The 25,161-nt window shown below is 39.1% G+C and overlaps 1 protein-coding gene across 1 annotated transcript in view; it reads left to right on the forward strand.

Moving 5' to 3' along the window:
- The window catches only part of LOC122790648 (collagen alpha-1(I) chain-like), an 882,142-nt gene that overhangs the window by 339,503 nt on the left and 517,478 nt on the right, over window positions 1-25,161 (forward strand). The window contains exon 14 of the mRNA XM_044058172.1: window positions 8,166-8,219. Coding sequence (XP_043914107.1) covers window positions 8,166-8,219 — 54 coding nt within the window. The remainder of the gene's footprint in view (window positions 1-8,165; window positions 8,220-25,161) is intronic.

The raw sequence follows: 25,161 nt of genomic DNA on the forward strand, positions 1-25,161 counted from the left end.
CTAATTTGTCGACATATTGAACAACCATTGCTAACGGACAGGGTTGCTGTAAAAGTACTGTTATGGCAAACACTGGGAGTACAAACATTATTTCTTTGGATATACCTCCTGTCTTTTTAGCAGCCTCTCAAAGGAGTAGTAGTAAAATTGGTACTCCTGACTTCACTTTTGATTTCTCATTTGGTGATGTTAATGAAGAAGCTTATCGTATAGGCACTAAGCCTGAAGTCACATTTTACTTATGGTACTACAGCAAAGGGTTTGAATACAGATGGTACTACAGCTAAGCGTATGAACACCAATATTGACACTGTTGACACTGTTATGATGGACAATATTGATGTTAGTAGTAACAGCAAAAGTAAACATTTGAAACATGTAAACTCAGATCTGTTTAAAACATTTATTGAAAAGAACTGTTATTTTGATACTGATCCGACTGCAGAGATCAGTGACAAAAGACACACCACAAAGGAGAAGTCTAAAGGTACTTTAAAGGATTTCATATATGATTTGGGTAAAAAGTTGGTTCTGATAAACAGTATTAAACTGGATAATGCCTATCTTTCCAGATGTATAGAGTTAAAAGTAGTCCCGATGGGACTTAGATTTTTTAAATTGCCTATGGGTGTTAATATTACTGAAAATGTTAAATCAGATTTTAATAGTTTATTTGACCAATGTGGTTTTAAGTATATGTCTGTGTTGATGAAATTTAATGATGGGAAGCTGGTTTATTTAATTAAGGAGGTGGAAGAATTATACACTTTGATTAAAAATGACTTACTTTTTCCTCAGTGGGAGAATTTGTATGTCAAACAATTCTCCTATGCTGAATCTAATATTTTAAAAATATATGAACGTAAGATGAAAAAACTATATAGGGACTTGGACCAATACAAAAGAGGCACACCATATTTATGGGAAAAAGATCACAGTAAGTACCCTAAGTATGTGAGGGGGGACCAAAAGACAGGAATTGTAAATACATACAAACAATCTAGTTCTGATGGAAATGCTAACTCTGATTTTTTTTATACGGAGAACACAAGGGGAGGGAGAGAAAGTGGACGAGGGGTTACAGAAGAGATTCTCACTACCATCCATATCCAAGGACCCCACGTTAAATTCTGGTTCAGTTGTTACTGAGGCAATAGGTGAGCCCAGTAATAATAATGTAGGCATCCTACAGGATGGTGTCACTTACACCTACAGGAACTTTAATATATACAACTACACTAACTATATTTTAAATACTGGACACTTTGATTTACTATCTAAGGGGATTAAATTTATTCCCACTAAAAGATTCAATCTAGTGGACTGTATTTGTGAAATAAAAAGATATGTGAGAAAGCTCAATCTGGCTATTTTATTTAAAGATAAAAAAACAGTGGGTGACATTTCTCATGCAGTGTCGTTCATTCCAGCAGTCAAAAAGAAAAGTACATATATACCCCCATACACCTCACCATTTCTGTCTTTGATAAAGTAGTGACTAAACAGATTTACAAGTTGGATAGACAAATCGATGGACATCAGATTAGTTCCAATTTAACAAAAGAAGAGAGCAGGATACTACAGAAATTAAGATGTGCTAGTAACATCAGAATCATGAAACCAGATAAGGGGGGGGGGGCGCAGTCATCTATGACAGTTTTTTATACACTTGTAAGATACATGAATTACTACACAATTCTGGAAATTATTCTATGTTGTCCTTGAATGAGATCAACATAGGGTATAGAAAAATAGACACATGTATTGAAGAATACTTACTAGATAACAGGATCAATAATGACATCTATACTTACATCAAGGTTGAACATCCTGTATTAGCTTCTATAGTGGGTATTCCTAAAATTCACAAGAATATAGATGAACCGCCCTTTAGACCCATTATATCAGGGAGTAAAGACGTTCAATATAGGTAAGGTTATTGATACCTACTTGAAACACATATGCGCCACTATTCCACATATAGCTAAGGACTCATGGGATTTTCTGAAACAGTATCCTATTTACCTATCTAGTTCAGATCTGATATTTGTGACTATTGATGTCATAGATTTATTTTCTTGTATACCAAAAGAAGATGGTCTATCAGCTTTTGCTACGAGTATAAGAAAACATACAGATATCCAATGGGACACCATCTGTCTTCTCACGGATATGATGTCCCTGGTTCTTGAGCATAATTACATTATATTTGAGGGAGAATATTACAAGCAGACCAAAGGCGTAGCTATGGGAGCAGCCTGTGCTCCCATATACACCAACTTGGTCATTGTTGAATGGGAAGAGAGTGACTATTTTAGATAGTCACTTTATGACATACATAAAATATTACGTCAGATACCTTGATGCCATATATTTGATTTGGGATGGTGGAGAACAACAGCTAGCATTATTTTTACAATACATTAACAGTAGTAGTAATTTTTTAAAATTTACCTCCTCTAGCAGTCATGAAGGTGTGGCTTATTTAGACACATTTGTGTCAAAAACAGGGGATGAGTTTAAATCCAAAATTTATAGAAAGAACACTTTTTCGAATAGTTATTTGGAATATTCTAGCTACCATCCGAAGAAACAATTCACGAATATATATAAGGGTCAGCTTATTAGAGCAGTTAGGATGACCTCACGGTATGAGGACATGTTGTATGAGGTGAAATTTATAACGTCCTTATTTAAGGACAGAGGGTATGACGTTAGAGTCATGGAAAATGTAAGTAATCATGTTGTGAGGAAATGGGGTAACCAGTAGAAGCCTTTGTTGGGTGAAAAATATAGGACAGCTACTGTTTCGACTGTGGATATATTGCATGATATGAAGTCTGAAACTTGCATTTTTGGTAAATCTTGCATTTTGGAATTTGGCATATATTTGGTAAAGTCAAGAAGATTTTGATGAATAACTGGCATATAATATCTGCTGATCAAGATATAGCACCCACATTAGGTGAATGCCCAAGGTTTGTTTACAAGGTAGGGGCCAACATAAAATCCATTTTAGAGAAGGGTATCTTTATTAAAAAGACAGAATGCATGAAAACTGCAAAATGTGGGGCATGTAAACAATGTCACACCATATTTCAGGGAGACAGTGTGAAATTGGATAATTACAAACACACTAGAATTAAATTCTGTGGGGGCAACTGTACATCTAAAATGGTGGTGTATATTGCCATCTGTAGAACATGTTCAGGATTCTATATAGGTAAGACTCAAAGGAGTTTAAATAAACTTATATACTCTCACCTTTATAGCATCAGAAGGAAGGATGAAAAAAATGCTTTGTATAAACATATTAAACAACACGGTGGCAAACATTATTTTAATTTTGGTATAGTGGACATTGTGCACACCAATAACAGACTTTAATAATGTATTATTATATAAAGAATTTTGGTGGCAGATATATACAGATGCTTCAACTATCCCAGGTTAAAATGACACTGTATCTGTCAAACCACTACTGGCCTTAAAATGAACTATTTATAAGGTACATTGTCATATGTTTTTAAATATGTTTTGATATGATCTAGATGTAAATGTCTTTGTTAACATTTTTTCAGTTTATTAACTTGTTCACTTTATCAACATATATTATATGTAACATTGATTTTAGAAATAATATGAATATTATTTAAGAATTTATGAATAGAGAACAATGGTGATAGGATGTGTGTATAGCTTTAAAATTTTAAACTGAATTTTGGCGCCAAAAATGTTATTTAAACAACTGAGATGCAAGCTATGGTGTTCTGAGGAAGCTTGTTTTATTCAAGTGAAAGCGCTTAACCATTCTTTGTTTGTTGGCATTACAGTAAACTTTTATTCACTTCTACCTGGTTTCATTGAAGGTGTTGTGGACTGTTATGAGCATTGAATAGAGGTGAATTTCCAAGACAGAGACGGAATTTTGCACACAGTGCATTTGCTGCTTTTTCTTTTCTAGTTGAACTTTTATGGTTGCTGCACTGTTTGCTTCAGTTGAGTTCTGAGTTGGATAGTACCCAAGTGAGGAATGGTGTCAAATGCCTTGGCGAGATCAAGGTAGGCTGTGTGAACCACCTTTCCCTCGTCTATGGCCTTGGTGACTGTCTCAAAGAAGACAACCAGGTTTAGTAGGCATGATCTGCCTTTAACAAAGCCGAACTTGGTCAGGTCAAGTGTTTGGAGGTTCCCAATGTCTTTGTTAATGAGTTCCATGATGATGCTCTCTATAGCCTTGCAGACCAGGCTAGTTAGGCTTATGGGGTGATAGTTACCAGGATCAGTTGTGGCCCCTCTGTGGAGCAGAATAACTGTTGCTGTGCGCCATTTTATGGGCAAGTAGCCTGCGGAGAGGCTGAGGTTGAACAGTGTGTTTAGGGGTAAGTTTGTTCTGTAGTTCGTGCAAGACGCAGCCTGGGACACCATCGGACCCCATTGATGCTGTGTTTTTGGCTTTTGAAAGGGCTGTTTTCACCTGTGCTTCTGTGATTTCCGGGACACTACACTTTTCTGGTATTGTTGTGGGCCCTTTTGAAGGTGAGAAGCAGGTGAAGTTTGCACTGAATCTATCTGCCAGGATGTTGGCAATATCAGTAGGTTCAGTATATTTTGTGCTGTTTTGCACAAACACAGAGCATATCTGCATGTTGCCACTTAGATTCTTGACATAGCTAAAGAAGGCTTTGTGGTTATCTTTCGAATCCTTGGATATTTTTCTTTCGAAGTTAGCCTTGTATGATTTTATGAGGAACCTTAGTTTCTTACTGATACTGATCAGGGATGTCTTTCCTTCTTGACATTTGCTTTTTTTCTGAACTAGTTTCCTCCTCCTGTTGTATAACCTGTTTATGGCAGGGGTCCACCAGACTGGTTTCCTTCTCTTAGGGGAGCGAGTCTTGGTCTTGCTAGGGATGGCATGACCCATGCATCCTTGTAGGTGCTCATAGAGTGCAATTGCAAAGGATTCTGCATCTTGGGCAGTGTTATCCTTTAGCGTGGGGGCTGTGAAACTTACCACCTCTGCCTTAAGTAAGGTGAAGTTTGCTTTAGAAAAGTTTTTCACTGTGGTTTCCTTGGTTGGGGTTGGTGGTGGGGTGTGGACATCCAGGGTGATTAGTTTATGGTCTGATCTAACCAGTGATGGGTTGACATCCGGTACGGAACACCTGTTGCCCATGTTGGTGATGACCAGGTCCAATATGTTGTGGCCTCTGGTAGGAGAGTTTACCAGCTGATACAGAGCATTTGAGTTGATAAATTCCAGGAAGCACTGAGCCCGGGAATTTGTACTCAAGTAGTTTTCACAGTTAATGGTGGGGTAATTGAAATCGCCCAATATCAGGGTGTTCGGTAGGACCTTCATGTTTTCTAGTGTCTCCAGAAAGGCGGAGCGGTGGTCCTAGGTCATGCAGGGTGATCTGTAGCAGGCCACAATTTGCATTACAGATTTGCCCGATGTTAGTTGCACATGGATGATCTCAGAGGTATCATGCTGTGCCACTAACCTGGAGGTGTGAGTATCCTTGATGAATATGGATACACCCCCTCCTTTTGTGTTTCGGTCTGTGTTCTGTGGCCAAAATGTGTGGTATGAGTTGTAGCCCAGTAGTGCTGGAGTGCTCTCTGGAGCCTTGAACCAGGTTTCAGTTACTTCACAGATGACGGCGTTCTCCATACTTAGGAGTGCTTCAAGCACATGCATTTTGAGATTTAAACTCCTGGCATTGAGTAGCATAACCCTCTTTTTTTTTTTACTTGAGCTGTTTACGGTGGTGGGTTTGAATTTTGAGCCTTGCCTAAAAAAGACACTATGGTGGCAACAAGAGCCTTGGCCAGTATTCGAAAGCCAAGGGGTGACAGGTGCAAGCCATCTCTTGCAAAGCAACGCGGCTTGTCGAGCATGTCATCCCCGGCTGACAGACACTGGATCCCCTTTGAATGACACCAGAAGCATAGCCAATTGTTGAAATTGATCATATTTGCTTTATACTGAGGTATCATTCTTGGTGAGGGCAGGATGCTACTCAGGGCCTGGGTCATACCCGCCTGACTACATGATCAGAGAGCTCTTCCATATCTCTTTTCATGTAGTCCAAGGAGATGCATTTCAGGTCATTCACACCAAAATGAACAATGACAGAGTCATATTTATACTTGTTCTGGAGTGACCTGAGTGCTTTTGTTATTTGGTGGATTCTGGCTCCCGATAGGCAGCTAACAGTAACCTTCTCCCTGTCCAGCCTAGTGATTGTGGCATCAGTGTGTCTGACTATTGAGTCACCTATTACTAGTGTATTAGTTATGTTATTTCACCTTAAGGGTTGTGATTGTGCGGCACATTTATTTTGTGTTTTATGTGTTGTCTGGTTTGTGACGAGAGGTGCAGGTTTTGTGGGTGTCTGCCTTGGAGCTCTCTGATGCTTTTGCAGGTTTTTATTTAGAGCCTCCGAGTATGATTTCATGTATTTATGTGTAATTTTTGCCAGTGCTGGTTTAGTAGGTCTTTGTGAGGCTGGAGGTGTGGTGCAAGTGTTAACCTTCTCCTCATGACTGTCTATTCCAGTCTTGGGTGGAGAGACTTTAGCCTCCAGTTTAGCTGTATAATTGCATCTCTCACATATGTTAGTGTTTTGTGGAAGGAGAAGAGGGCTGTCTGTGTACATGAGGCAGTTGTAACATTGCCTCAGGATACCCAGATTCACCAGCTGGACTGGAGAGTACACCTGAAGTTGCCCTTTGGTCATGCCTGAATAGTAGGGTGAGCTGCTTAGTCACTTGGTTGGTGACAGTTGGATAAAGAGCCTTGACCTGCTGGGCAATCAAGTGTCTGGGTATATTAGTGCTTGCTATTAGGTCCGAGCAAGTGCTGGACTGTAGGATGCTTTTTGAGTGCTTAGGTTGAAATTTAGACTAATTTCAAGTGAAAACTGAAGAGGTGACTTAGTGGAGCCGGGAATAGTTTAACCCTAGCTAACCAGTGCTGCCCGGTGCACAAAACCGTGCAAACACGTTTTTTAAACTACCAACTTCTGGGCTGGAACCACTCTTCCAGGGACAGATGGCTGCTCAATGTTCTCCTCTCTCACAGGTGAACAGAGAAACTTCCCTCTATCCAAGTAAGGTATGGGCAACTCTGAAACTTGTAACACAGCCCTGAATTCAGTACTAGCCTAAAAACTGGACTATACTAGCTTTGAAAGGCGGAAAACAAGAAAACATTTTTTTTGAAAAGATAAGGCAAAAACAGTAAAAGGTACATTTAAAACAGCTTTAAACGACTACAAGAGATCAGAAAAGGCTATCACACTTTAGTGTGTAGCCTAAAACAGTTAAACAATTTATTTAAACAAAAAACAACTTTTTAAAAGTACAGGCAGTCAAATAAGTACAATATGTGAAAAAAAACAAGCTTTTAAATCATAATAAGTGCTGGAAAAATCAGCGTTTTAGGTGGAAAACAGTTAAGTACAGCAAGAAAATACAGAAAACTGATACTCAGTCACTCCAAAGTCTCTCTTTTAATCAGAGCTATAGTCCCATGAAGGAGACTACCAGTTTGAGAGCGAGTCTCATCACCTCAGATATAAAGGTATGTACTTATTTTAGTGAGAGATATGGATGAGCAGGCACAACCCAGTTAACATGTCCCTTTCCACCTTCCCTCTACCTTTCTGCTGACTTGGTCTACAATTCTTTATTAAGGCTGTTCTTCAATTTCAGATCCATCTTAGTCCACCATAATAAAGATATGTAAATGAAGTTCTTTTGGCAGAATCTTTTGGGTAAAATGGAAGGGATTTATAGCTTGGGAAAGTTTCTCATGCCAAAATTTTTACTGCTAAAAGACATTACTCCAAATAATATAGCCATAGCTTTCATTTGTGGTATCCGTACAACTTTGGTTTAAAAACAGATTCTGAATCAATTACATATTCTCAGATTCTGAGCCACAATTAGTATTTATGACTTTAAGAATAATTTCTCCTCAAATCAAACTTTTTTTTTATAAAAATAATGAGTTAGTTATTTAGTGCTAATCTCCCATAATTGGAGTATCATGTTTATGTCTGTCTTTTTGTATGCAGTATTGTTAAGCTGTCCTGATCAGAAAGAATGTTGCATAAATTAACATTTGAAAACTGAATTTTTCCTTTTTATTTTAGGGAACAATGGGAATTCCAGGGTCTGATGGACCAGACGGCCTTCAGGGAGAAAAGGTACTTGAAGTTATAATGCTTTAATTAAAATGTAGCTTTATAAACTTAAATGAATATTGCTGGCAGAAACAGCCCTTGTATTCTAGTCTCCCAGCACTTTTAAATGTGTAAAGGCCTTCCTTTGTTACCTCACAATTCTGTCCACATTCCATAGAAATGTTGTGCAGTATAAGGTTACCATTCCTCTTGTTCTTTTACCAAATACCTATATCTATGGAGGGTCTAAGTTGTACATATCTTGGCAACAGTTTTTATATTTACTGTCTAACATCAGCCATGTTCTTGGTCATCTGCTCCACCTAACCCAACATCTGTCTGAGTTCCTCTTTGTGCAAAGATCCCAAGAGGAGAAGTACTTTGTCTAAGTAGATGAGGCAGGACTGCATACAGAGAGATAATAATTGAATCCCAGTATTGTGCTAGTGTGGTGGCTACAAAGGGCTTGGTTTTTCATATGCTGTGCTCACTGTCTTGCCCAGGTTCCCAGTGTAGATTAGATAGGCACAGCCCCTGGGGGCTAACATAACACTCTACCAGTTAGTACTAGTAGCTGGTGATCCCACGTGTCCCAACATCCAAGAATAGGTGAGCTGGCAAAAATGCCACTATGCTCTATCCCCTTGCTGACTGCTCAAGGATTTGGAGTGCTAAATGAGCCCAAGACCACGTGGGTTACAGTCAGAGCTGTATTCCTTCATGCCACCAAGCCAGCTCCTGAAAGAATTTCTGTTTCTCTGATGTACAGACAGTCAGATGAAACAAAATGAAATACTTTTGTAATGTAGTACAGCAGGGTCATAAGTTATATTTTACCAGTGGTAGTGACTGTTACTTGGTCTGAGTAATGAAACTGTAGCCCCAACCATGGTAGAAGTATACATTCCTGGTGTAATATTTTTGTGTGATCCAGTGGCAATATTTTAAAACATTTGAATAATCTTTTATATTCCATCTCTTTTTTGTTTCCATGTCCTTGAATAAAATTATTTTTTGATGACATTGAAAACTAATACTGCACATGCTCATACCATTAAATGTGGTTATGTCAAGCAAGAAATAAACCAGTGGTCTGACTGGCATGTCTTCCTGTCTGTAATTTTTTTTTACTATATTGGAAACTGCATTTTTTAGTCATTTAATTAGTCAGCCTGCTTAATTATTTAGCGGCTGTTGTATAATACAAATGTGATTTCTGTCATTTTATAAAACAGATTTATAACCTGTGCTGTGAAATTGAGATTTCTTTATTAGAAGATAAAGTTCATTTTTATGAAATTAACTACAGATTGTAGCTAGAAGAATGTAATGTGACCTCCTTGGATTCAAACTTGGATCCTTTGAGTACACGATCTTTGTTCTTCATGCGCAGTTGCAGCTAAGGTTCCTGGATACCGCTGTCTTATTTCAGTGCTCTGCATCTTGTAGCTTGAAGTCATTTTTGAGGATAATTTTGCATAACCAACAATACAAAGTTTACTGGTTATCCTATTGCAATGAATTGTTCATTTCTTTCAGCTCCCCTTGCAGCTGAACATCAGCTGCAACTGCAATGATGTGTTAATGAAAGGAATACCACAACAGCCATTTCTTGGGCCATTGCTCTTCAGCTTATATGCTAACCTTCAAAAAGCTCATCTTGATTCCTTTAATCTTTTCTGCTTCACACATGCATAAACACAAATGTACACACGTGTATAAACACACTTGCACACACATACGCACTTGTGTGTGTGTGTGTGTGTGTGTGTGTGTGTGTGTATATATATATATATATATATATATATATATATATATATATATATATATTTATGTATTTGTTTATTTATGTAACATTTATTTACCAGGAAAGGCTGACTGGTACAGAGCCCATTTTCAACAGAGGCCTGGGGAGAAATGCTCCAGATGCATGTCTTTGAAAAAAAAAAAAAAAAATATATATATATATATATATCTATATATATATATTATATATATATGTGTGTGTGTGTATATATATATATATATATATATATATATATATATATATATATATATATATATATATCATTTATCTATTTAACATTTGTTTACCGAGAAAGCCCAACTTGGAACAAAGCCAATTTTCAGTGGAGGCTCAGGGAGAAACATTCTAGATGCATGTCTTTGTATATACACACATACACACACACACACACACACACACACACATATATATATATATATATATATATATATATATATATGAGTCTACTTCATATGACCTAAATTTTATATGATCGAAATTCATTTGACTGAGACCAAATGACCTAAACTTCATTTGACCTAAAACTTATTTCACTGACAATGAGCACTGGCAGTCTATAGAGCACTGTAAGGCAAGTAAAAGGTATATGCCCTGTTCCCCACTGTAGTGCAGCCCTGGAGTTAGAATATATAGTTAGGGGGGTGTGGGGGGCATGGGGGTCCTTGCCCCAACAAAGTTCAGTTTTACTGAACAATATAAAATCAAACCACAGAATATATAATCAAACTAGGTGTGGGGGGGGCTATGCCCCCCCCCACAACCCTCCTAACTATATATTCTAACTCCAGGGTCGCACTACAGTGGGGAACAGGGCATATACCTTTTACTTGCCTTACAGTGCTCTACAAACTGCCAGTGCTCATTGTCAGTGAAATGAGTTTTAGGTCAAATGAAGTTTAGGTTATCAAATGAATTTCGATCATTTGAAATTTAGGTCCTATGAAGTAGACCCATATATATATATATATATATATATATATATATATATGTATATATATATATATATATATATATATATCGAAAAGGTCGTCCTGGCCAAAGCTTTAGACATAGTTCCGTACTCAGGCATAGTAGAAAAGCTAAATAAACTGGGAATAAAACCCTGTGTCACCCGTTGTATTACCAAGTGGCTCACAGACAGGATGCAGTAAATCAAAACAGGGAAAGTTACCTCCACAAAGAGACCAGTTACCGGTGGAGTACTCGAGGGTTGTGTGCTGGGTCCTCTCCTGTTTGGCATCTACTTTGCTGAAGTAAAAGCCAATATCAAAGTGCACTGGCTGACTGTAGATGACTGCAAGCTGGGAGCAATCACTGAATTTCCAAGTGAGTTAGCCATCCTGCAGGAAGTTTTCTTCCCAAATAAATAACTGGTGCCAAAATTATGGACTGAAACTAAATGCCAAAAAATGCATTATTGTATCCTTTGGGAAGTCATGTATACCAGGGAACTCCCACATTTACAATATTATCCTAAGAGCTGACCCATTTGTTTGGAATTTGGAAACCTGCATGAATAGTGACCTAACGTTTGACCAACATGCTGTCCATTATTGTACGAACGTCCTATATTGCACAACTTATAAATCAAGTGATCATGTCTAGATCTAGGAATATCATTGTTCCCCTTTATTCAGCCCTCATCAGGCCAAACATTGGATATAATGCCTCTTTGGCATTTATTTGTCCAGATACATTCAACAACTGGAATGCTCACAGAGATACCTAAACAACATGTCATTCATGGACTGAGTCAAAGTCCTACAGACTGCTAAGAGGTGACCTGTGTCTGGCCAATACTGATGGATTTAGTGCACATCAGCAAGTCAAATGGCATCAGAAATACTCTGTCTAGGGATCTAAACCTCATCTGCAACAATAACTGAACAGTTTGGAGGGACAGGTTTATCTCCTAAAGGATATTGCTGCTCTGGAACAGACTTCCCATCCATGTAAGAAAAAAAAGGTTCATCCCTGTCCATATTCAAGCACAACTTGGATCAGTGAATGGAAAGCAGAAAATATACCCCAGGACTGCCGCCTGTACTACTAATACTTTATCCCATGCACAAGTCATCTCAAATTATCTGCGGTATGATCTCAGTTATTCTCATTAGGGGTAATATGTAATTATTGACTGTGGGATTGTAAGGCCAATCTCTAAGTAAATGTGGAGGGTTAATTCAAGCACAAAAAGATAAATTGGCTATTTGGGTAAGCTTGAAATGGCCCACAAGGGCAACTAGATATATGTATCAGTGTACCAGTAATAAAAACACCCATTGTCGACTGGTATAAGGTTGATTTCAAAACATCAAATGCCTTCTTTAGTACACCAGTACACATGTGCAGAGAAACAGTGTCTGAGCATGCAGTCTTTAACTTTTAAAAAGCTATAATAAAATATAATTTTTTGCAGGGGGTTAAGCCCCACCTTGCTCTCCACATATGTGGGACTTTGCCCCCACACCTCCTGCTAATAATGCCATCTCCAGGATCGTGCAAACATGAGATAATGGCAAATTTCCCAACCACTGGATTTGTACAATCTCACACACCTGTTGATCTGCTCCCTAGTGGACCATATGCAGTCAGCTAGGCCGCTGTCAATTTAACACACCTTTGACAGTCACTAGCGCCCATACAATTCATTTCTAAGGTTTACAGATGTAGTAAATCACAATAAAAAGTCAGGACCTCAAACATCGGCTCTGTTTCTGGATCTATCCAAAGCATTCAACACAGTCAAATCCTTCTAACTAAACTCACTTCCAATGGGCTCTCACTCTCCTCACTTACCTGGCTTCTTGGTTACATCACTAATAGATCCCAAGCAGCGAAATGGCAGGATAATTTCTCCTCTTTCCTTCCTATGTCTTTTTATATTTTTTCCTCTTCCCCATCCTGTTATATGACTCTCCTATCCAAACTCCACTCTATCAACCAAACTTGAAAAATAGTATGACAAAATAGCCAAATTTGTAACCAACCAGCAGTGTAGATCACATCACTGCCTGTCTATAAAACAACTCAACTGGCTCAAACGAAATTCTTTATTGTACTTAGAATTAATTACAACCTTCAAACTACTCTACAACCTGGAAAAATTCTGTCTTTACTCCATCATTCAAATTTACACTATTAAGAGACCTGTTTTCTCCAGTGACAAGTCATTGCTCTCCATAACAAAACCTAACAGCAATGTAGGGATAATACCTGTATTCACCCTGCATTGCTAATAGTTGAAATACTATCCCACTCCACTTAAAAACAATCTGCAACTTAAAATACTTTAAATGCCTTCTGAAGCAACATTTAATAGGTAAATTGCTCTTCTGTACCTGCACCTGTACCAGTTAAACTGGTACTAGTATAGCTATATATGAATTTATGCCATAACTATCGGCTGCACAAAACGTAATGTACTATTATCACAGTTATACTCTCCTCTATCATCTGTTCTCCTTTAACTTTATTGTGCATCCTCCCCTCGTCCCTTCCTTTGAGCTTTTCTGACTATCTTATCTTCCTACATCCTAGATTTTGAAACAGTCTTCAGTAACAAATATTCTTATGTAAAACCTAACAATGTATTCATACTGATGATATCACACTGCATTATACCTCCAAGTACTTAAAAAAGTATTCATATGCAAACATTTTATTGTTGTTATTGATGAAAACTGTTTGTAAATGATATAACTGATGTCAGGGATGTCTGAATACGAAACCATTGCTCTTGAATGAAATTGGCTGCAAGTGATGTCCTTGAAGTCTGTAATAATAGAGCTTTTATCCCTGGGCCCCCACTAAGAAAGGGCACTGCTTAGTAGTACTTTCCTGGTAAACAAATGCCAGTAAATCAATACCTTCTCAAGTTATTTCAGGTGACTTGCTGAAAGGCTACAAAATGTACTGTGGTTACTTTCAATAGCTCAAGTCAAGTTGCAAGAGAGATTGGTAAAATTAAACACTGTCTTAAGGACCCTTTGTCACCAACAAAACTAAATCTGTCCACTTATGTTATGGCTGTTACTGCACCATTATTTCACCAGATTTCATCATTACTTCCAACAGAGAAGTTCTTATAGAATGTATGTGAAGCATTAAATACCTTGGTGTCAATGCCTATAGTTAGGTAAATACACCCATTACCATACAAAATGCAGTCAATTACTCTCAAGTCTGAACAGCTTTAAGAACTACTTTTATTCTAGTTTCAAAAAGAATCTGGTCTGTTTTCCTATAATCCTCTGTTAATTTCCTGCTTAATGGATTTTATGCAGGTAGCAGTTCTAAACTTAAAAAAAAATGTTTATACCAAATGTACTGGAATTGTTCTCATACCTCTGTCGTGGACCCATTGTTGTTACCTGTACTGGACAGACTGCTTTTACTTTCATTAAAGCTAACCTTCATCGTACTCCATTTTTTTTCTGTTTGCATCTTCTACATTATATGTTAATATGGTTCTAGTGTAGTATGCCCCTGTTAGTAGTTTGCCCTCCTTGGGTGCATAAATCATAAAATAATCAAGAAATAATAACCAGTATAGTGAAACCCACCTCTTTGTATTTGTGGTGCCTGAAATGATCTTCCCAAGGACATCAAAATCTCTGACTTCAAGCAGAAAAAAAATGTTGGTAATCACAACATCAAAGCTATGAACCAAAATCAAATAAAGCCAGTGTTGTAGGATGGGCAAGCAAAGGAAATTTATCTGAAGGTAATGATACTCAATGCTAGAAGTCTAAACCTCAAAATGCACTCTCTCGAGGCACTCCTAAAAATGGAGAACATCGATATCTGTGCAGTAACTGAGACCTGGTTCAAGGCTCCAGAGAGCACCCCTGTAATACCAGGCTACAACTCCTACCACACTTTCCGGCCACAAAACCAACACCGAAACACTAAAGGTAGAGGAGTGTCCATATTCACCAAGGATATTCACACCTCCAGGCTAGTTGCCCAGCACAATGTATCTGAAATTCTCCAGGTGCAACTAACACTAGGTAAGACTGCAATCCAAATTGTAGCTTGCCACAGATTCCCCACCATGTCCCAAGACTCTCACTACACATTTCTAAACATACTGGAAAATATTAAGATACAATCAAACACCCTAATACTGGGTGATTTCAACTACCCTACTATTAACTGGGAAAATTATTCGGGTACCAACACCTTTCCCCAACGATTCTTGGAATTCATAAATTTCAACGCCCTGGATCAACTAATAGATTGTCCCTCCAGGGGCTCCAGTATCCTAGACCTGGTCATTACCAACATGGGAGATAGATGCTCCACACCAGTGGTCAACCCCTCATAGGTCAGGTCTGACCATAAGCAAATCACCCTTGACATCCAGATCCCACCCCCACCCCCACTAAGGAAACCTCCGTAAAAAACTTCTCCAAAGCCAACTTCATGCTACTGAAGTCAGAAGTGACAAACTTCATGACACCCATGCAGACAGGATCTGAAAGTTCGACTGCTGAATCCTACACTAAGGCACTGTACGAGCACATCTACTCGTGCATGAATCATGCCATACCAAATAGAACCAAGATGCTCTCCTCCAAAAAAAGGAAGCCAATCTGGTGGTCCCCTGCTATAAACAAACTATACAACAGAAGGAAGAAACTGTTGCAGAAAAGAGGAAAATCCCAGGATGCAAGAAACTCCCTCACCACCCTCAGTAAGAAGCTGAGATCCCTCATAAAATCCTCAAAAGTTAGTTACGAAAATAAAATTGCCAAAGATTCCAGTGACAACCACAAGGCATTCTATAGTTATGTCAAGAATCTAAATGGCAATGCTCAGATCTGCTCTGAGCTACAACAGAATAGCATTAAATATACTGATCCCAAGGATATTGCTACTATCCTGGCAGATCGATTTAGTGCTAACTTCACCTCCTTTCACCCCCTAAAGGACCCATCACAATACCAAAAGATTGCCAAATTCTGGTAATCACGGCCACACAGGTAGAAACCGCACTCTCCAAAGCTAAGAATACAGCATCCATGGGACCAGATGACATCCTGGGCTGTGTACTACATGAACTACAAAATGAACTGGCACCTCACCCAAGTGTCATGTTTAATCATAGCCTCACCTCAGGCTTCATGCCCACTGAGTGGTGCACAGGTACAGTTATCCCACCCCACAAGGGGGAATCCACCTTGGATCCTGGGAACTACCGTCCCATCAGTCTGACGAGCCTGATCTGCAAGGGCATGGAACGCATTATCATGGAACTTATAAACAAAGACATTGGCAACCTTCAAACACTGGACCCTAACCAGTTTGAGTTTGTGAGGGGCCGATCTTGTCTCCTGAACCTGATTGACTTCTTCGAATCAGTCTCCAGAGCCGTGGACGAGGGTAAGGCGGTCCACACAGCCTATCTGGACCTCGCCAAGGCCTTCAACACCATCCCCCACTTTGGAATCATAAATAAACTTACTACGCTGGGCACAAATCCCTAAGTCACTCAATGGTTGCTAACTGGCTTACTGATAGAACCCAGACTGTAAAAGTAGCTGACTCCAAATCCAGCTCCAGACAAGTGGAGTACCTCAAGGTTCAGTCCTGGGACCACTCTTGTTTGGCATCTACTTCTCTGAAATACAGGCCCAACACTAAGGACTCTGGCTAACAAAGTTTGCAGATGACTGTAAACTGGGAGCCATTATTGAATCCCCAAATGATGTGGATATTGTACAAAAGGGCCTTACAGAAACAGATGCCTGGTACCAGAGCCATGGGCTCAAGCTTAATGCCAAGAAATGTATAGTTATCCCCGCTGGAAAAAAAACATGTACCCATGAATTACCACATAGAAGACAGTACACTAAACATTGAAAGTGTGATGAGAGACTTAGGGACACAGGTGGACAGTGGTCTCACCTTCGATAACCACATCACCACAACAGTCAGGAAATCCTTCTATGTGGCACACCTCATCACTAAAGGCTTTTCATCCAGAAAAAAGGAAGTTATTGTCCCACTGTACTCATCCCTCATTAGACCCATTATAGAGTATATAACCCCGTTTGATATGTACCTCACAAGACATCTGCAACAGATGGAAAGGCCGCAGAAATACCTCACTAAAAGAATCACAGGCCTAAAGCAGATGCCATATGTTGACCATCTAAAAAAACTCCAGCTATACTCTGTAGCATATCGTCTACTCAGAGGCAATCTCTGCTTAACATACAAGGCCATATCAAACCCTGAGCTGTTGGACATGCTCCACTTAAAGAAATCCCAATCCCTCATAGCCACACGCTCCAGGGATGTAAACCTTGTCATCACAATGAACAAAACATGCTGGAGGGATAGGTTCCTGACCCATAGACTCCCCATACTCTGGAATAGACTGCCCATGCATGCCTCCTTGGCCCTCTTCAAAAGGAACCTTGATGATTGGATGGGAGATAGGAAATTCACCCCAGGGATCATGTCAGTCGCCCTGCTAGACAGGGTCCAAAGAAGTAAATATTGTGGGAGGAAATATCCAGGGAATTGTTATGGTTAGGCTTGTAGGGCCGATAGCCTAGTACCAGCTTATGAACAAACCAGTAACAACAGAAGACAAACAGCGTATTTGGAACTAAAAACCAAAAGCAAAAAATGCTGTGGACAGGATTTCTATTAGTAGTGTAATGCAGCAAAAAAGAATAGAATTTAATTACTATTATTTATTAAGATTTTTGTTTAAGCATTATTAATTATTTAATATTAGTCGGGAATTAATTGTGGGTTGTTTGCACAAGTATTTATTTTATTATTAACAATACAAACGTGTTTGGTCAAAAGTCAAAATAAACTTTGTCACTTCGATTCACACAAGTGCGAACCGAGCGAAATTACATTTCTTCAGACTCAATTTGCATATAATACATAGACTACATTTAACATAATGATAATACACAAAATTCTGTAGACACAGACAACAGACACAACAATAATAAATACTTGCATTATTGCACTGATTTAACAGATGGTCACTCATTACTTGGTTATTTGCTTATTTTCACTGGAAAAATTGCACTTTAAGTGATTATTTAAGGCCTACATTTATATTGCACAGTAAGACAGTTCAGTTTGATTACTGCTGACTTTGCTGTCTGGGTGCGCGTAAGACCTTGTTACATATTGCACTAGAGAGACGTTTTAGTATTGTTGGATTACTGCCTTAATGTCCAGTGTGAAGGGTACAGTTCCTAGAGTTCAGTAACCTGATGGTTCATCACTGTATGAAATCTGTTAATTGATTTAGTTTTGAAGAAGTTCCGATATATGTAGATGGAAAGAGGGTGCTTAACTTGTTAGTTTGTAATAAATTTCCTTTGCTTGCCCGACCTACAATGCTGGTTTTATTTGATTTCAAGCAGAAACTACTGTTGCACTATATCTCATATATCAAGTATTTGTGTTATAAGGGTTTTGCCAAATTGTATTCCCAATATTCTAGGTACAGTGTCTTCTTGCACTTGGTTGTCTTTACTTTAATCAATGTTTACCTACCTATTACCTTATTCCCACACCTCCCATTTTTTCCCTCATAAATTAATATATTTCCCCCTTTACATTTTAACATGCCATATTACTTTTATTTTTGCATTCTATCTATGTGCTCTTATATATCCCAAACTAGACACCTTACACTGCCTTATTTTCTCAAGTATTAGAGTAGTGAGTCTTTAATAATTGGTTTTGAAATGCCTATCCTGTGCATTATTACATTGTTCATAGGTTCATAGATTAGTACTAAGCTAACTGCCCTTGCGAGCCATTTTAAGCCTAGCCAATTATCCCTTGTGAGACTCAAACCCAGCACTTTGTGTTTGTAAGCAAACACCTTAACCATTAGGCCACCCTCCCAACCCTGGGAAATACTGTTTGCTTGTTAAGCCGCGGTGGTGCAGCGGTTAGCGTTGTTGCCTCACAGCAAGAGGTTCTCCCGTTCGATTCTCGGCTGAAGCACCTTCTGTGTGGAGTTTGCATGCCCTCCCCATGGTCGAGTGACATTAAAGGCATGCAGGTAGGTGCGAGCGTGAATGGGCATGCCTTCGTTGAAGGTTGGGCATCGGGCTGGCAACTCGGCACCATAAAATCCTCTGCCAATCATGAGCGGACCGGAGTTCCGCTGTGTCGACCCCTAACTGGGAAAAGCCGAAAGACATACATATATATACAGTTTGCTTGTTCTGTTTTTATATCATTATGTTAAGATTTCCTTAAGTTTTTCTTTCAGTCTCCATTGAAAATAGCCCTTAGCCAGATGGATATAACAAAGCATAAAAAAATAGATTTTACTTTTCTGTTTCCTGAAATTGTTTTTTTGTTTCCATGACTGCATCAGGATTGACAGCTACAATGGCTGTTCATATATTCATAGGTAGGTACTAGGCTAGCAGCCATTGTGAACCATTTTAAGTCTAATTTCATTTAGTGATAATCAAACCCCATACCTCTTGGCTGTGAGGTTAACCCCTTAACCATTATGAACTCCAATCCCTTGCTTAGCTAAATTGTTTTCTGACACTGTTGTACAATTACATGGAAAACAGATATTGCAAAAAGTGTATATAGTACACAAGTTCAACTTCAACATAACTTTTATTTAACTTGGGGGTTGGCATAATAGTTAAGACTTTTTGTTTTGTAGACACAAGGTACAGGGTTTGATTCTTAAATGAGATAATTGACTAGGCTTAAATGGCCCACAAGAGCAGTTAATAACCCTTAACTGGAGCTACTTTAAATAGTAAAATATAATATTAATACATAATATATACAATGATATAATAGTAACATGATGGCATAAAATCATCAACCCCCCCCCCTCATTTTTCCCACTTTTTTACACGTGTCAGGGAATCATGTTAATTGTCGCCGTCTCTCTCTATCCATTGCCATACTCCTGCCTTCTTTGACACTCATGCCTGACTGTTGCACAGTCCATCCACCTCTTTGCTGGATGTCCTCATTTCCTTTACTTTCTTCCTGTCTGTCCCAAATCTTCTTTACCAGATTGTCTTCTGCTTTTCTGCACATGTGTACAAACCACTGAAATCTGGTCTCTTTGATCTTTTCTGCAATTGGAGCTACTTTGGCTTCTGCTCTTATGTCCTCATTTTTTCTGTCCCACAGAGTGCATCCCACCACCCATCTTAGGCACTTCATTTCCATCACCTCTAGCTTCTTCAACTGCTCTGCCTTTACTGCCCAGGTTTCTGTACCATACAGTAGTGCTGGTAACACAGCTGTCTTGTACACCTTACTTTTCACCTTCTTTAGCATTTTTCTGTCATAACTGCGGTGGTGGTGCTGCGGTAGCATTGTCACCTCACAGTAAGACATTGTCCTGTTCGATTCTCAGTTAGAGCATCTTCTGTGTGGAGACATGTCTGAATGGGCATACCTTCGTTTCAAGGTTGTGTGTCAGGGCTGGCAACTCGGCACATAAAATCTACTGGCAATCATTAGCGGACCGGAGTTCCACTGTGGCGACCCCTAACCGGGAAAAGCCGAAAAAGGCAAAAAAAAAAAGACAATACCTGACACTCTATGCCAGCTGGCTGCAGCCCCTCTGATTCTAGCATTGACCTCTTCATTCAGACTTCCCTTCTCCTCAACCACCCCTCCCAGACACTTGAAGCTGTTTACCTGTTCCACTATCTTCCTTCTATCTCAGTTCTCAGCTTCTTCTGATTTCCCCAGTTTGCTGCCATTACCACTGCCTTATCTCTACTTAGTTTCATTCCAAGTGCCTTCACTTTTGCATTCCATTGCTCTATACTTTGTTGGAGTTCTTGCTCAGTTTGCGCCTATAATGCCACATCATGTACATACAGCAATTTGTTGATCTGTCCCCTCCAACCTGTTTGCTAATGTAGTCCATCACCAGTATGAACAGCAGTGGGCTCAGAGCTGAACCATGGTGTACACCCACTCCCACTGGGAACCCCTTTGAGAGGCCGAACACTGTTCATACTTGAGTCATTAGGTCCTTGTTCAGAACCTGTACTAATTCTACCGATGTTTCTGGGACATCGAACGACTGCAGTACTGCCCAGTTCAGCTTTCTTGGGACCTTATTATATGCTTTCTCCAAATCTAGGAATGCCCAGATGGGCTCTTTCCTCATCTCTAGCTTCTTCTCAAATATCTTTGTCACTGCAAACATCGGGTCAGTTGTGCTGCATCCTGATCTGAATCTGAACTGCTGTTCTCCCATCTTACATTCTCCTACTCTGCATATCCATTTATCAATCACCCTCTCCAGAACTTTCATGCAATGTGACAGGAGTTTGATGCCACAGTTGTAGATATCCCATTTGTTCTTGCACACTGACATGAGTATGCTTATTCTTCAGTCATCTGGGATATGCCTTTCTCTCCATTTTGCTGAGAGTACCTTCAGGAGCCATTTCTTACCTAGCATCTTTATCATATCTGTTGTGACCTCATCTGGGCCTGCTGTTTTCCCTGACTCCATTTTCCTTAGGGTTATTCTTACTTCTTCTAGGTAGGTTCCCCTTCTCTCATTGTAGGCTGTTTCTGGAGCAGTACAGCTTCTATGGGGTTTTATTCATTCAGAAGCTGCTGAAATACTCCTTCCATCTGCTTTTGATTTCCTGTGGACTGGTGAGCAGGTTGTTGCTGACATCCCTTATGAAGGGTGTCTATCTTCTTTATCTTTGTCTTTGCCTTGCAACCTGATAGTTTTTTGTGCCACCTAATGAGTCACTTTCCAGAAGCTGGTAGAGTGTCTCTGATGCCCCATTCTTTGCTATTGCAACTCCTTTCTTAGCCAACCAGTATTCCTTCATAGCAAATGCAAGGATTTTTTGCCACCCTTAATTTTGAGGTTGAAAAAATTTATTGGTCCTGTATAGAGAATAAGTCTAGCATGTTTCAACTTAACTAAGCAGCAATGGCTAGCCCTACTGGAATTTAGTAATGACAGAAGATGGGTAGTTAAACCATCTGATAAGGGCAACCAGATAGTAATCATGCACTTTACACAATATTTAGAGATGTGTTATAAACATTTGAACAGTGTGGAAATTTATAGAAAATGAGATGTTTCTGATTACTTTTAAGCTATTAAGGAGTACCAACATTTGCTAGACAAAGGCCTAAGGTTGGGGTATTTTATCTCTAAAGATGTGGAAAAGAAGTTTGGAGTGGAAAACTGCTCCATGTGAGTTTTTTACCCAAAACACACAAAGGTTTAACTAACCTGAGTGGCCGACCTATAGTGTCTGCACAGAGGTATTTTTTGAAGAATGTGTGTGTGTGTTGTTAAAGTTACATGAACATCTTAAGAAATATATTATGAGTACAGCCTCTTATATCAGGAACAGCCAGGACTACTTCAACAAAATATAGGGTAAAGTTTGGAATATGTTTTGGCTCTGTCTGGATGTCAAAAGTCTATATACTAACATTAAGCATGAAATAGGGATTCAGGCCTTGTTCCATTTTTGGGGGGACTCTCCCATGTCTCATTTTTTGATAGATTTAGTTATGTTTTTTGAAATTTTTTTTATGTTTAATGGAGACATTTTCTAGCAATTACAGGGCACTGCCATGGGGGCGGCTTTTGCCCCCATGTATGCCAATTTAGTCATGGCTAAACTTGAAGATGATTTTGTTTATAGACATGATTTGTTTAGATCAAAAGTTATTTTATATTTTAGATATATTAATGATCTTATTTTTTATGTCAAGGAAGCCAGACAGAGGCCCTTGGGATTGTTAATGACCTACAATCGAATACTGTGGGCTTAAGCTTTGATGGTATACAGCTTGGCCCACAAGTGAATTTTTTGGATATAAGCTTACATGGTTTTACAACTAGTCTCCATAGGAAATTTGAACATAGAAATATATTTGTATATGGGAATAGTTGTCACCCCAAACATTGGTCAAGGTACTGCCTTATAATGAATTCTTACAAATTCATAGGCTATGTAGCCTTGATATGAGCTTTGACTCAGAGGTAGCTGAAGCAGAAGAAATGTTTATTAAAAGAGGCTATGATGTCCAGCTGCTCAGGGAAGCTAAACAAAAAATTATGGACATGAAGTATTCTGTTAACCCTCAGGGAGAGTCTCATTATGCCTGTGCTAGTGGAAGATATAATGGTTGTATTGGTGGAAATAAATCCACCAATACAGCTGTGAATAATGGAGAGCAGAAGAAAGTTTTCTTAGTGACAACTTATGTTATAACTGAGGAAATAGTTAAAAAAAAACATGCAGCTTGTGGCCAGTGCTTCTAAGGGATACACGTTTGAACTCTGTTACCTGATTTTGTGAGTATTGCATATAAAAGACCTAGGAATGTGTCTGACATTCTGGTACATAATCAATTTTGCTTACCAGATGTTAATGTCAGTCAGAGCTTAAGCATAAATAAAGGCACTTTTCCATGTGATGGTTGTTCCATTTGTCAATATGTAGTAAGCTCTTTTCCCTACATTAGTGGCATTAAGTTTATAGCTAGGCATGAATATAGTTATAACACAAAGCGGCTAGTGTATGTGCTGAGATGTGGATGTAAAAAGTTTTACATAGGGGAAACCTATAGAAGTTTTAGGGTCCGGTTGCAGGAACATATTAGGGACATAAAAAATTAGTCTCTCCTCTTGGGAGTCATTTTTTGACAGCACACAACTCTAACCCTGATTCCCTTAGGGGCTGTGTCTTGGAAAAATTGCAAGTTGGCATAGGTGATTGTGTGTCTTTAAAAAACAAACTCTTAAAAAAAAAAGAAACCCTGCTGATTTCAAAGTATGGTACTTTGGAGCCTCAGGGACTCAACAAAGAATGTAATTGGAAGTAAGTGATTTGAATTGTATGCTTAATTGATTAACTGTTTTGTGCAATATGCTGTATTTAAGCAAACAGTGTTTTGTAGTGTTTTTACTCTTGGAAGGCTGTGCAAGCTGAGGCACTAAGTGTTTCATTAAATTCGCTTACTTCTTGGATCGGTGGTCTTGGTATTTTATTCAGTATTCCTTCGTAGCCTGGTCGGTCACTTCTATCTCCTACTTTGTCCTTTACTCCTTCTTTCTTTTGATGACTTCCTGGACTTTTGCATTCCACCACCAGCTTTCCTTATGTACCTTACTTCCATATCTGACTCAGCCATATATCTGTTCTGTAGCCCTCACACATGTTGTTTTGAGGCACTGCCATTCTTCTTCAACTCCACCTATTTCCTCCTCTTCAAGGAATTAGTCAGGGCTCTTGCATCCCAATAACTGTTGTATTTTTCCTCCAGTCAACGTCCAGGTCTTCAGCCTGGTTTCTTTTGACCTTAGAGCCTTCTCTGACCACTGCTTGCAGCTGATTGTGGCAACCAGTGGTTTATGATGTAGGCTGACTGTTTCACTGGGAATGATTTTGCAATCACTGATACTAACCCAGTGCTTTTCCTTACTAGGAGGAAGTCTACCTGAGTTGTATGTTGGCCACACTTGTGTGTGATCTTTTGACTCACTCTCTCTGCACCATGTGTTGAATACTATAAAGCCATTTGCCAGACAGAAGTCTAGCCTCTCCTCTTTTATTCCTGTTGCCCCACCCATGTGGACTCAGGCAGACCTTGTAGCCTGTTCTGTCTGTTCTGTTATGTGCAGTTAAGTCACCTATTATCAACACCAATTCATGTTGTCCTGCTTTATCTAGTAGGTCTTGCAACTGCTGTCTGAATGCACTCTTTTTCCTATCACAACCCTGCTGTGGGGCATAGGCTGAAATTATTATACAAAAGACAACAAACAGTCCTGGATGAGAAGCCTCTTCAGAACAAATCCAAATGTCTAAAAAACAGATGAGACTCGCCACGGCAGAAGTATAAAAATGAATCCTTTAATAACTGCAGTTATTAAAGGATTCATTTTTATACTTCTGCTGTGGTGAGTCTCATCTGTTTTTTAGACATAGGCTGAAATTATGAATACTGCCCTATCATTACACTGGAGTCTGATTGCCATGAGTCTGTCACTAATTCTGATGATATCCCTCACTGCCTTCTGAAGCCACCCTCTCACCACAGTTCCCACATCATTTCTAATCTGTCTCCCTCCTGAGTGTTCTGAGTGACTCTGGATCCCAAGCCAAGTGGCTT

Source organism: Protopterus annectens, chromosome 16.part0, assembly GCF_019279795.1.
Source record: "Protopterus annectens isolate FY-2018-M chromosome 16.part0, PAN1.0, whole genome shotgun sequence".
Lineage (NCBI taxonomy): Eukaryota > Metazoa > Chordata > Ceratodontiformes > Protopteridae > Protopterus > Protopterus annectens.